Below are 12,818 nucleotides of genomic sequence, written 5' to 3' on the forward strand. Positions count from 1 at the left end.
AGTTTCTGCCGCAGAGCCATACCACTGAGGATTATTCTGGCCCCAAGAGGCACAGCGATGAAGCTATTGGAAAACTCACGTTTTGAAGCGTTAAACTCTCAGCTGACAGTGGAGACTGGAGATGCACACATCATTGGCAGGTTCGAGCTTGAAGCCAGGGGGTGGGGTGGGGAGTCTTTCTTGTGTATGGGGGCACAGGGCCCCCAGGGTGCTGGGGTTGCGGCAGCTCACAGGCTTCTTGCAATCCGGGGAGGAGGGCCATGTTTGTAAAGAGCAGGAAGCAAGGACCAGCTGGCAGTGGGGAAGAAGGAGTGTTCATAGAGTCAGAGAACTGAAAAGTTGGAAGGGGCCTGAGGGCCATCCAGTCCAACCCCCTGCCCCATGCAGGATGGACTACAGCATCCCTGACAAATAACCATCCAGCCTTCGCTTAAACACCTCCAAGGAGGGAGAGCCTACAACATCCCTGGGCAGCCAATTCCCCCCACCCCCCGAACTACCTTTATTGTTAAAAAGTGTTTCCCGTTACCCCACTGATAACTTCACACCGTAATTGAAACCCATGATTACAAATCCGATCCTCCACTGCCTGCTGAAATAGCCCCCTGTGGTGATGGAAAACAGCATCAAGTCAAAGCCACCTTACGGCTACCCTGTAGGGTTTTCATTCAGCGGTGGTTTGCCATTGCCTGCCTCTGCATAGCAACCCTGGACTTCATTGGTGTTCTCCCACCCAAGTACTAACCAGAACCAGCCCTGCTTAGCTTCTGAGATCTGACAAGGTTGGGCTAGCCTGGGCTATCCAGGTCTGGGCACAGTGCCTCCCCCTCCTCGACATGACAGCCCTTCATAGGGTGGCTGTGAGTCAGGCCTCTTCCCACTCTCTGCCCTTCGCCAGGGATTCATGCACCATCTGCTGTGCCAGATGTCAAGGTGTGGTTAAAAGCCCAGGGAAGCCATTGCCATTTACGAGGGGTCCAAACTGGCGTACGTGACCACTAGTTTGTACCCGTCCCAGTTGGGTCCTTCAGCAGTCAGGCAGGTGGGAGTTTCCATGGCCGCCTGTCATCCTGGGAGCCTGTCTTCCAAGTCCTCGTGGGATCATTCTGTGAGCTATGGTCCCAGGGGGCTGTGTGGTACCCTTATCGCCACAGTGTTGCCCACTTCCGTGTCTTCAGAGCTTCGTCTCTCCTAGCAGGATCGAGAGCTACTCGTGCAAGATGGCCGGGGACGACAAACACATGTTCAAGCAGTTCTGCCAGGAGGGCCAGCCACACGTTCTTGAGGCCTTGTCGCCCCCTCAGACCACGGGGATCAGCCCCAGCAGGTACTAATGCCCCCGCCACTCCAACCACCTGGTGTGGTCCTTGCTGGCAAGACTGGGTCATCCTTCCCTTGGCCTCCTTATAGACAGCTGTGTGGGCTTGGCCAGTTGGGAGGGGGCGGAGTGTTGTGGGCTGGAGGTTCTGCTCCTTCTTTGACCCTGAGCTGTGGGGTGAGTGGGACAGCTTGAGCACTGGGAAGGCCCTGGCTTCAAGGGGGGGGGGGGTGGCAGCCTGGTGCAGGACCAGCAGTAGATCCAACTTCCCACTTAGGGACGGGAGCAGCTTGCCAGCCAGCTGTCTTCCAAGGCGCCTGGCTGCCTCTGCCCCCGGCCCTTGGGGGCTGCATGGGAGGGCACAGACACTCATCATGCCCTGTCATGCCTCTTAGGCTCAGCAAGAGCCAGAGCGGCGATGAGGAGGGACCGCTCAGTGACAAATGCAGCCGCAAGACTCTCTTCTACCTGATCGCCACCCTCAACGAGTCCTTCCGCCCCGACTATGACTTCAGCGCTGCCAAGAGCCACGAGTTCAGCCGGGAACCAAGTCTCAACTGGGTAAGGGGGCCCCCTGGTCCTGTTCTGGCCCGTTGAGGAAGTCCCTCGGCCTGTTCTCCATCTCTGAAATGCGCGCACACATTACCATGCCTTGCCCTTCTGGGAACTCCCCCGCTGGTGGTTTCTCACCACGGGTTGCTTACAAGGGATCTACAGCAGATGGGCCGGAATGTCCTCACCAGGCCACAGGGGCAGGCTGCCCATGTTTTTCCTCTTCCCACGAGGAGCAGCAAAGAGGGGTGGAAATAGGACTTTGATGCTGCCCTGTGCTGCTGGAGGCCTCTGGAGTCCTGCTCAGCATGGTGGCCTGGCCTTTGTGTCTGGGCTGGCACAGGCCCTGGAGTCCCGTTGGTGGCATCCCTCCCAGACTAGGGCTTTTCCGAGCTCACCCCCTACCATGTGGCAAGTCAGCAGTGTCTAGCAGTGAAGGGGGCTTTATGGGGTCAAGTCTGAGTGCTTCTGTCTTGGCCACTAGGTGGGAGGCCAGTCCCACTAATCCCGGGGGGGGGTGTCTGACAGCAGGGGTGCTCAGGCCACACTCCAGCAGTCGCAGTCGAGAGTCCAGGAAGACGATCCAAAAGGCGCAGTCAGAAGGCCGCCCAAGGCCCTGGCCCAGGGTCCAGTCGCACATTCTCCAAGCAGAGTCTAAGGCAGCCCAAGGGGAAGGCTGCAAGAATAGCGACCAAGCAGGCCAGGCGAGTGGTGGGGCAGCCAGCAAGCCCGCGGATGAGAGGATCCCACACTGGCTGCAGCCTAATAGGGGGAGATTCCCTCCAGGCGCTGCTGGTCCCCACGTTAGGCTCTTCCCTGCAAGCTGACTCGGCTCCTCTACTCCCAAGGAGCACTGGGGCCCAGATCCCATGGCGATGTCTCAGTCTCTTCCAGCATTTCCTTAGCAGGGGTGAGGTTGGAGGCTGCCGCGTGGGCACTCCTGCGCCTGGGGCATGTGCCTCTGCCCTCGCCCTTCACCGCCTCTGCTCCTGGGGTGCTTTGGGAGACCGTGGCGGGTCTGGTGGTGGGCAGGTCCATGCTGGGGCCTGCTGGCTCAGGGGCGGTCTTGGTATGGCTCAGGGTCCCTTCAGGAAGAGCCTGAGACCCCGGCCTCATGGGAAAGGTCTGCCAAGGCAGGGCTTAGGGATGGGTGGTCCTCTTCTTCCTCCAATGAGGACTCCTCCTCCCATGCGAAGATGGGGTGATCCATGGCACGTCTCCCTGCAAGCTGCAAAGTCCCGACTGAGGCTGCTGGCTTTCTCTCCAGGTGGTGAATGCCGTGAACTGCAGCCTCTTCTCTGCTGTGCGGGAGGATTTTCCTGCCCTGAAACCCCACCTCTGGGATGCCGTGGATCAGGAGATCTGCCTTTCTGAGTGTGACATCTACAGGTTGGCTTTGTGCATCGGCCTGGCACCCAGAATGGGCAGGGCCAGTCCCGTTGTGCTGTGGGGAGGGAGAGGGGTGCGCTTGGGCCGAGAGCCCATCCCCAGCCTGTCCCTCTTCTGTGCCGCAGCTACAACCCGGATCTGGACTCGGACCCCTTTGGGGAAGAGGGCAGCCTGTGGTCCTTCAACTACTTCTTCTACAACAAGCGGCTGAAGCGGATCGTCTTCTTCACCTGTCGCTCCATCAGGTCAGTAGTCGGCCCAGCTGGCTCCCATGGCTGGGCTGGGCCAGGTTGCTTTGCCCCTACCTTCTCTGGGCCCGGAGGCGGCCCCATCCTGATGGGCGCTTTGTCTTCCCAGCGGCTCCATGTACCCCCACCCGGAGGCAGGCAATGAGTTGGACATGGAGTTGAGTGAGGACGACGCAGAGGAGACAGCGGAGGCTTGCGATCAGGAAGGGAGCAACATTGAGGAGGACCGGTGAGTATTCCCTGCACCGCCGGGAGGGGGGCCTGATCCTCAGCCAAGCTGTCCTGGGTCCCAAGGGCAAGAGGGCTGAGCTGTGAAAGTCTCTTCTGGCTTCTTCTGTCCGCAGGAGGCAAGTGATCTGCATGTGACGGCCCGGGACCTCCCTTCCCTGAGGATGGCACCTCCTCCACTGGATTTCCCCCCCCCCGCCACCCCCCAGCATCCTCCTGCCCCAGCTGCCTGCCCTGCGGATGCTGCGTGATCAGTCGGTGCCTCGGCTGCCCGGCAGCCATTCCGTCCCCTCGCTCTGCTGCAGCGGAAGCCCTCCTTTCGGAGCAGGGCCGGCCCCTCCTTAAGCACTTCCTGCTCCAGCCTGTGACTAAGGAACTCTGTTCACAGCCCTGTCAGTGGCAGGGACAGGGACAGGCAGGGCTAGGCCTCCTGTCCCCCCACCCCATCCCGAAGCTGCCTCTCCTAGGGCTGGTTGGCTCTGGGCATCGTCCGTCTGTTTCCAATGGTCCTTTGGGCAGCTCCTTGGCTGTGGCTTTGAGCGCCTTTTTACATTTCCCGCTGCTGCAACAGATGCCGAAGGCTGCTGGCTGAAAAGTGAAAGCTGGACTCGTGGGGGGAGGGTCTCCACATGTGCCCCCCCTTTAAAAACTGACCTGAGACTTTTGGCCCTGAGTGAGCTGAAGGCAGCCTTGCAGAGAGCAGTGGGGCTTGGGTGTGTGTGGCACCTGTGATGCTTTGCTTCCCCCAAAGCCTGGAGAGTTTATTTTTGTATTCCTGCCCCGGAGCCTGTGCTGGTGCCCCTCCTGGGGGCAGACCCGAGGCCGGCTGGCCTCCCACCCACCCCTGCTCAGCTGCTGCTTCCATTCCCCTTCCTCCCCGGCAGGAGGAGTGTGGTCCTCTTGCCCCTTCAGCGGCTGTCTGCGCCCCTCTTTTCTCTCTCTATTCTGTGCTGTGTGAATGCCCCCTTTCCCTTCCCTCCTCTGGGCTCTGATTCAGCTTCCCTGCTGGCTGCTGCTCTGGCCCCCAAGGAGTGAGGGGAGAGAAAAAGCCTTATTTCCCTCTCTTGCCTTAGGGGGGCAGGGGAGGGGTTGCTTGTCCAGCTGCAGGCCTAGGGGGCCACCTGGATAGGCAGTGCCCCTTCTTGAGCCTCTGATGGCCAGGAGAGGCTCTGCGCTTGCCAGGGCTTCTCCAGTGCAGCATCTGCTAAAGCATCCCCCTTCCCATCTCAGACCTGTCCACCAGGCTGATGCTGCCACCACCAGGCCGGGCTGCACGTCTGACAAAACAAGAGGGGGCCCTCTGCTCCCTAGCCTCTGGCCTGTGGGAGAGACAGGGAGGCGCCCATCTCGGATCTCTCCTCCTCTGCCCGTGCAGTCGGCCTGCCTTGAAAGGGTCAGCTGGGGGGGCCCAAGCACCCCCCCCCGGCAGCAGCTCGTGTCTGGCCTGCCCAGGAGCCCCCTTCCCTCGTGGCCCAGAAGGTTGCTAAGGAATGTGTGGCAGGCAGGGGGGCAGGACGTTAAAGCTCTCCTCCCCTCCTGAACCCGAGGGTTTTGCCGCTGGGGGTGGTTCCCCAAAAGGCTCTTGGGGATTTCAGGTTGATATATCACCTGCCCTACCCAAAGGGGTCTTCAGTTCAGCCTCCTTTGACCGCGCGGTCCCCATTGTAAAATCCTGCGCCCAGGCGCACTCACGGCCAAGCGCGATATACAGTCCTGGGTGACTTTTGCTGGCTGGGTTTCACATGGGAGGGCAGCTGGTGCGTGGCTAAGGTGTTTCCCACGGGCTCTGTGGTGGCCTGCGCGGGTGGCAGCACCTTTCCCGAATGGCTGATCAAGCGCCACACTAATTCCTTCCACGTCACCCATCATCTGGATGACTTCTACGGCGCGGGCCCTTCGGAATTGGCCTCCTGAACTAACCAAGTGGCCACCTTCCAGTCCTTGGCGGCTGAGCTGGGGCTCCTCTAGCCGAGGGGACAAGGGCCCCTCTCCCTGCCTGACCTGCCAGGGGATCCTTCTGGACTCCTCGGTGTGTGTGGGGCTCCTCCCGCCTCCCTGACCTGTGCCTCTCCCTCCCCATGATCTCCCCCCCCCCCCACTCACAGGCAGCACAGGACCTGGGCTGTTCTTTGCCCCACCCACCCACCCACCCGTGTGCTCGTTTCTGCCTCCTTGTTTTAACAATGTTGCCTAGCAGTTTACTTTTGCAGCTATAAAAATTTTCTGTGGTTTGAAGTGTGTCTGCCTGCGTGGAATTTGAGTGCCGTCTGTGAGGGCAGCAGAGCTGCCTGGGCTGTCCCAGGAGGCCCCCCCCCCCCCTCCGGGCTTTGAACCCGTGTTTGGTGAGGCCTGCTACAACTGCTGCCCAGGAGCAGCGGGAAGCAAGCCCTCAGTCAGGCATGCCTCAGTGGAGGATACTGCTGCTGCCCTTGGGAGCCGGGCTGGGGCAGAGGAGCAGCCTTCACGGTGCCCCACGGCACTTTGGTTCAGTATTTCTAGGTGTCCTTCCAGTGGGCCCCCCTCCTGCACGTCTTGCATTTTGGTGCTACCCCCATAGGCAAATTCATGCAAAGGAGGGGGACAGAGATCTGGTCTTGTCTCCTCCAACGGGCAGGGGCTCAGGTGGAGCTCTGATGCTTGGGATCTGAAGAGAGCATCTTGTTACAGCTAAGGGTCTGCTGCATCTCTCAACTTGGTGAGAATTGGTTCTTGTAGGTTATCCGGGCTGTGTAACCGTGGTCTTGGAATTTTCTTTCCTGACGTTTCGCCAGCAACTGTGGCAGGCATCTTCAGAGTAGTAACACTGAAGGACAGTGTCTCTCAGTGTCAAGGGTGTAGACCCTTGACACTGAGAGACACTGTCCTTCAGTGTTACTACTCTGAAGATGCCTGCCACAGTTGCTGGCGAAACGTCAGGAAAGAAAATTCCAAGACCACGGTTACACAGCCCGGATAACCTACAAGAACCAATGAACTCTGACCGTGAAAGCCTTCGACAATATTTTGGTGAGAATTGTTCTCATTAGCTGTGAGGGTCTCACTGCATCTAAGATAATATCCTCTCTAAGAGTGCTTTATCTTTTAAAGTACGAGTCCAAGTGTTTATGACCTGTAAAGAACTTTCTGTGAGTTGATGACTTTTATAGAAACAAGACATAACGCTTTATTTAGCAAGAACTTGAAAAATAAACAGAAATGCTAAATGCTGTAGTGATAACAGAAAAAAGGGATATGATAAACTTCATTTAGGCGAGGTTTGAGAAATGTTAGGTTTGATTCTTAAGGCAGAAACCAGGTTTCCGCTGTCTCAGAATGCTATGAAATGTTTTGAAGACACCAGCGCGCACAAACTGAGAAATGCCTTGCCTGAATCTTTGACCGCATCACCACAGAAATCTGACCCAGGCTGTTGCATGACGCTGAGAGCTAGAAATTGAGATAAATCTTTCTAATTTTAACACATAATGGTTCTCTACATAAAACGATGAAGAGATACTCAGCCAGCATGGTGTAGCGATTAAGAGCGCTGGAATCTGATCTGGAGGCCCCAGGTTCAATCCCCAGCATCTCCAGTTAAAGGGACCAGGCAAGTAGGTGATGTGAAAGACCCCTGCCTGAGAACCTGGAGAGCCATAGGGAGGGGCTGTGGCTCAGTGGTAGAGCCTCTGTTCAGCACGCAGAATGCCCCAGGTTCAATCCCCGGCATCTCCGGTTAAAGGGACTAGGCAAATAGGTGATGTGAAAGACCTCAGCCTGAGACCCTGGAGAGCTGCTGCCAGTCAGAGTAGACAATACTGACTTTGATGGACCAAGGGTCTGATTCAGTATAAGGCAGCTTCATGCGAGAACTGGGTTTGATTCCCCACTCCTTCACATGAGCGGCAGACGCTAATCTGGTGAACTGGATTTGTTTCCCTGCTCCTCCATACGAAGCCAGCTGGGTGACCTGGGGCTAGTCACAGCTCTCTTAGAGCTCTCAGCCCCACCTACCTCACAGGGTGTCTGTTGTGGGGAGGGGAAGGGAAGGAGATTTTAAGCTGGTTTGAATCTCCCTTAAGTGGTAGAGAAAGTCGGCGTAAAAAAACCAACTCTTATTATTTGCATCTCAGAGTAAGGCTTGATGGTGTTCATTAATATCTCAAGCCAGATTAAGAGGCTAAATTTTATCACACTGGCAATTAAAAGAAAAATCTACTATTACTTCAACTATGATAATTAATTATCAGGGATAGATGAAGTTTTATCAAGCCACAGGGACTGGGCTGCTGGGTGACACGGACAGAGAGGTTGTTGAGAAGCCCTAGGATGCCCTGGATGAGTACAAAAACCCCGCCCCAGACGCTGTGCACCCGAGAGCGCTCAGAAAACTTTCTAGAGAGCTTGCAGAGCCTTTGTCCATCATCTTCCAGACCTGTTGGAGGATGGGAGATGTGCTACAAGATTAGAGGAGGGTGAACGTTATCCCAATTTTCAAAAAGGGAGGAAGGATGACCCAGGAAACTACAGGCCAGGCAGTCTGACCTCTGTTCCAGGGAAGCTACAGGAGCAGATTTTAAAGGGATCAATCTGCAGGCACCTGAAGGACAAACTTGGTGATCTGGGGAAGCCAGTGCAGACTTGTCCCTAACAGGTCCTGCCCACCTAGTCTCCTCCTTTGACGGAGTGATGAGCTTACTGGATCACAGGAACGCTGCCGACATTGTTTGCCTGGATTTCAGTAAAACTTGACAAGGTTCCCCATTATGGTGGGTAAACTGAAGGACTACGGACTGGACTCTAGGACAGTTAGGTGAATAGGGAACTGGTTGGAGAACTGCCCCCAAAGAGTAGTGGTCAGTGGCATTTCCCCTGAGCGGAGGGAGTGTGGTGTCCAGTGGGGTGCCACAGGGCTCGATTCTGGCCTGGTATTTTTTCCAGTATTTTTATAAATGATCTGGGTGGGGGGACTACTCATTGTTCCAGTTGCTTCCATTGGGCTGCAGTCTGCCTTGGGTCTGGAGTACTGCATACAGAAAACCACAAAGGTCTGAGCACTATGAGGGGAGAATGGAGACATCTGCCCTCCCTTCCTGAAACAGTAAAAGCTGGAAAAGCAACCTCTGGAGAGGTGGCCAGCATAGCTCTCTTCCCTCTCTGCCTTCCCTCCTTTAGGCTGGATTGCTTGAAAACTCAACTCTGGGAGCCAAAGACCCGGAGGGGGGGGGGGCAGAGCTTTTGAGCAGAGCCACAGAACACACGAAGATGCCTTTTACTGAATCAGACCCTTGGTCCATCAAAGTCCATATTGTCTACTCAGACCAGCAGCAGCTCTCCAGGGTCCCAGGCTGAGGTATTTCACATCACCTACTTGCCTAGTCCCTTTAACTGGAGATTGAACCTGGGACCTTCTGCATGCCAAGCAGAGGCTCTACCACTGAGCCACAGCACCTCCCCTTCCCACAGAGAAGAGAACTGGCCGTCTCCTGCCCTCCTCCTGGAGGGAGGCAATTGTGGTGGTCTTGGTGGGGGGAGGCCTGCTAGCACAGCTGCTGTTCCTGGCTACATGCCTGTTCCTCTTCCTCCAGCACCCACAGCTGGAAATCTGGCAAATGTGGCAGAGGAGCAATCCCTCCCACAGTGTGGCAAAGGGATGGGTGTTCTTGGGCAGAGCTTGGCTGATGCAGCAAACTCATCCTTTGGAATAGAGCTGAATTTGGTCTGGAGGGGAGGAGTGCCCTACTAATTATGCAACTGCCCTCCCCGCATCAAGCTCTGCTCCTCTGTGTACGCTGCAACTGCAGAGCCAAGGAAGCCCCTTGGTGAAAGGAGGCACTGATGCCAACAGCCCCTCCCTCAATGTGGGGGTGGGTGGGTACTGCCACCCCTGCCATTTTATTTAGAAATTCTGACGAAGGGAGCTCTGAGACTCAAAACCTTCTACCCTGAAAAAATGGTGTTGTGCTGTACGGTGCTCCTGGACTCCAACTTCGCTGTTCTACTGCAGAGGAACACGGGCTGCCCTCTGGAATTATTTAAATGTGTTTTCCCTGCTTTTTCCCCGCAGGGGGGTCTGGAAGCGGCTCACCTAACCCAATGCACAAAACCCCATTCCATTTCAAGAGGCCCCCCGCTGCAGAGGCCCACTTTTCCTGCAGCGGGCAGTCGGAACAGACCCTGGGGTGGGTTGTGGGTTTTTCTGGCCCTTCTCCTGAGTGCTGTGGACCCCCAGCAAGGGGGCCAATAAAGACGGCACGTGGATGGAAGAAGGGGTGATGGGGAGAGCTTCCCCTTTCAACATGGCCGGCTGCGCAGAAGGGCCGAGGGAAAGGAGGGGTGATCGTGCCACTTCTGCACCGCGTTGTTCTCAAATAACCATCCCAACCAAGAGAACCGGCGTGGCTTAGTGGTTAAGAGGGGCGGACTCTAATCTGGAGAACCGGGTTCGATTCCCCACTCCTCCACATGAAGCCTGCTGGGTGCCCTTGGGCCAGTCACGGTTCTCTCTCCGAACTCTCTCAGCCCCACCTACCTCACAGGATGTCTGTTGGGGGGAGAGGAAGGGAAGGTGAGTGTACGCTGCTTTGAGACTCCTTAAAGGTAGAGAAAAAGCGGGGTATAAAACATGACGCCTCTTCTTCCAATCTCATGAGAACTGGCACCTCAACACCCCGCCCAGGGGCTCCAAGGCGTCCCAGGCCGGCCCGGCCACCGCAGGCACCAGGACAGCCTGGCTTGTCAACAGAACTCTGGCTCCATGGCAACACAGCTCTCCCAGCCCGGCAGGGACCCAGGTAAATCCCATGGGGGAGTGGGGGAGTCTGCGGGTTTTGTTTGTTTGTTTTTGCCATCCCCCGGTAGGGTTTTCAAGGCAAGAGACGTTCGGAGGTGGTGTGCCATTGCCTGCCTCCGCGCCGCGCCCCTGGCGTTCCTTGGCGGCCTCCCATTCAAATACTGGCCAGGGCTGACCCTGCTTGGCTTCCGAGATCTGACGAGATCACGCTAGCCTGGGGCGATCCCGGTCAGGGTGTCTGTCCTGAGGTTTAGGGGCCCCCCAAACAACGGATCTCTCCTGCCAGTTGGGCTGCCTCTGGGCGAAAGCAGGGGGGAGGGATGCCAACTTTTCAGCTCAAACTGAAAAGCCTTACCTGTGGAATTCTGCAGATCAGTCTGCTATGAGGCCAGGGCAGTGCATCCCCCGTTGGCTGGCAACCCAACCTGGCCCACTCTGGTGGCAGACACCCACCTCCACTGTTCTCCATCATCAAATCGAAGATCCAGGGTTGCCCGTTCTCAGGGACGGTCAGATCTGCAGGGGAAGGAGCAGAATTTCTGGAGAAGGGGCCAGGAGGGAGGGGATCCGGCCTGTCTCTGCTTGGCTTGAGAGGTTTGGCCCATTTGTTGCCACCGCTGCCACGCTCACCTGCCTCTGCCCCTCAGGCCCTGGGCAGAACCAGGCTCCTGAGTGGGGGTGATATTCCTCACTACTCTGCCTGGGCTCCATTGGCGGATCTGGCATTACACCATGTGCGTTTTAGGGGGGCGGGCGCACTACAGCCAGCCATCCCCCCTCCTAGCTGTAGACAGGTGTGGTGTGGTGGTTAAAAGCGGTAGTTAGGAGCGGTGGACTCTAATTTGAAGAGCTGGGTTTGATTCCCCACTCCTCCACACAAAGCCAGCTGGGTGATCTTGGGCTAGTCACAGTTCTCTCAGCCCCACCTCCCTCACAGGGTGTCTGTTGTGGGGAGGGGAAGGGAAGGGGATTGTACACCGGTTTGAGTCTCCCTTAAGTGGTAGAGAAAGTCGGCATATAAAAACCAACTCTACAAGCCCTGCTTGCCTCTTCACGGTGAGATGACTGGTTGTTCTTGTTATTTTGACGGACCAGGTGGTAAACCCCCTTTACCCTATGGGTGGAGAACAGGGGCCAGGACAGCATAACAGGGGCCTGGACCCCAAGTGGGCCCAGCAAAGCCATCTCCATTGTAGGAATCTGCACTGTTCAACTCCGTGAGAATTTTCCTCATTAACAGGACAGTGGAAGAAACCTTATCAGGTGTACGTGAAAGAAACTCTCTGAGAGAGACTTATTTTTTATAGCCACATGAAACAGGAGGGGTCTTGGCCCCTCACCTATAGCCAACAAAACAGAGAACTTCTCTGAGTTAATGACTTTATTCGAAATAAGACATAACTCTTGTTATCAGGCAAGAATTTGGCAGGTAAATACAGATGCTAATTGACCCTATTATCACAGGGAAAAAAGGCATGCAATAAAAAACAAGTCACCTAACATTTATCAAACGGAGGTAAATAAATCAAGTTTAAGGCAAACCATTTTTTAGCGGACTGGCAGAATGCTAAGCAAAGTGCTGACACCCCACACACATCGGCCCGGAAATATCTCGCCTAAAATCTTCTCTGACTGGAGGCAACCAGCAGAAAGCCGGATTAGCTTCTCTTACATGACACTTTTATAAAGAAGGTGACAGTTAGGAACCGAGAGCAGAACCACACGTGATGGTCCTGCAACCGAAAACGATTGGTCCCCAAAGCGATTGCAGAGATAAGCAACAGGTGGACTTTGAATACTCTCATTAAATCCTCATAAGGCTAAAATTGGCACTTGCTCACAAGTAAAGAGCAATAAATTCACTACTTCTTTAGGTATACTAAGGAAGTGCCGAGTTTAGAGGCGGCCCTGTACTTCTCCTGACCACCTGCCGAACTCTACAAAGGTTATTAAAAATTAGATAAAAACACACATGATTAACATAAATATTATTAAAATAATGCATATGTGACACCAGGCCCAGATGCACTGAGGCTGGCTGATTGCAGCTGCCTAGAGTTAAAAGGAAAGCACTCTGCACATGCTCAGAAGCACTCGTTGCTTTTCAGGCTTCAAGGCAGAACTCAGCCCTTGAAAATTGGCTCCTTCCAAGCCAAAGTCCTGACTTGGACTGAAACCGTGCTGTTTCGTGCTCCAAGAAGGTGTTTCGCCCTGTTTCCCCAACCCCGCCGTGCCTGGCGTGTGGACGGCTGGCCCAGTTCCCACCTCCTGCGGAAAAGGGAGGAGAGACTCAGCCCTTCCAAGGAGGATAGAG

The 12,818-nt window shown here is 55.7% G+C and overlaps 1 protein-coding gene across 1 annotated transcript; it reads left to right on the plus strand.

The window, feature by feature from the left end:
• MAF1 (MAF1 homolog, negative regulator of RNA polymerase III) lies at positions 1 to 5,649 on the plus strand. The gene is made up of 7 exons (XM_056854585.1): positions 1 to 140; positions 1,199 to 1,327; positions 1,714 to 1,879; positions 3,138 to 3,259; positions 3,385 to 3,504; positions 3,617 to 3,736; positions 5,418 to 5,649. The coding sequence occupies exons 1-7, from the start codon at positions 58 to 60 to the stop codon at positions 5,647 to 5,649; spliced, it is 972 nt and encodes a 323-aa protein (XP_056710563.1). The 5' UTR covers positions 1 to 57.
• The last annotated feature ends 7,169 nt before the right edge of the window (positions 5,650 to 12,818 follow it).

Source organism: Euleptes europaea, chromosome 8, assembly GCF_029931775.1.
Source record: "Euleptes europaea isolate rEulEur1 chromosome 8, rEulEur1.hap1, whole genome shotgun sequence".
Lineage (NCBI taxonomy): Eukaryota > Metazoa > Chordata > Lepidosauria > Squamata > Sphaerodactylidae > Euleptes > Euleptes europaea.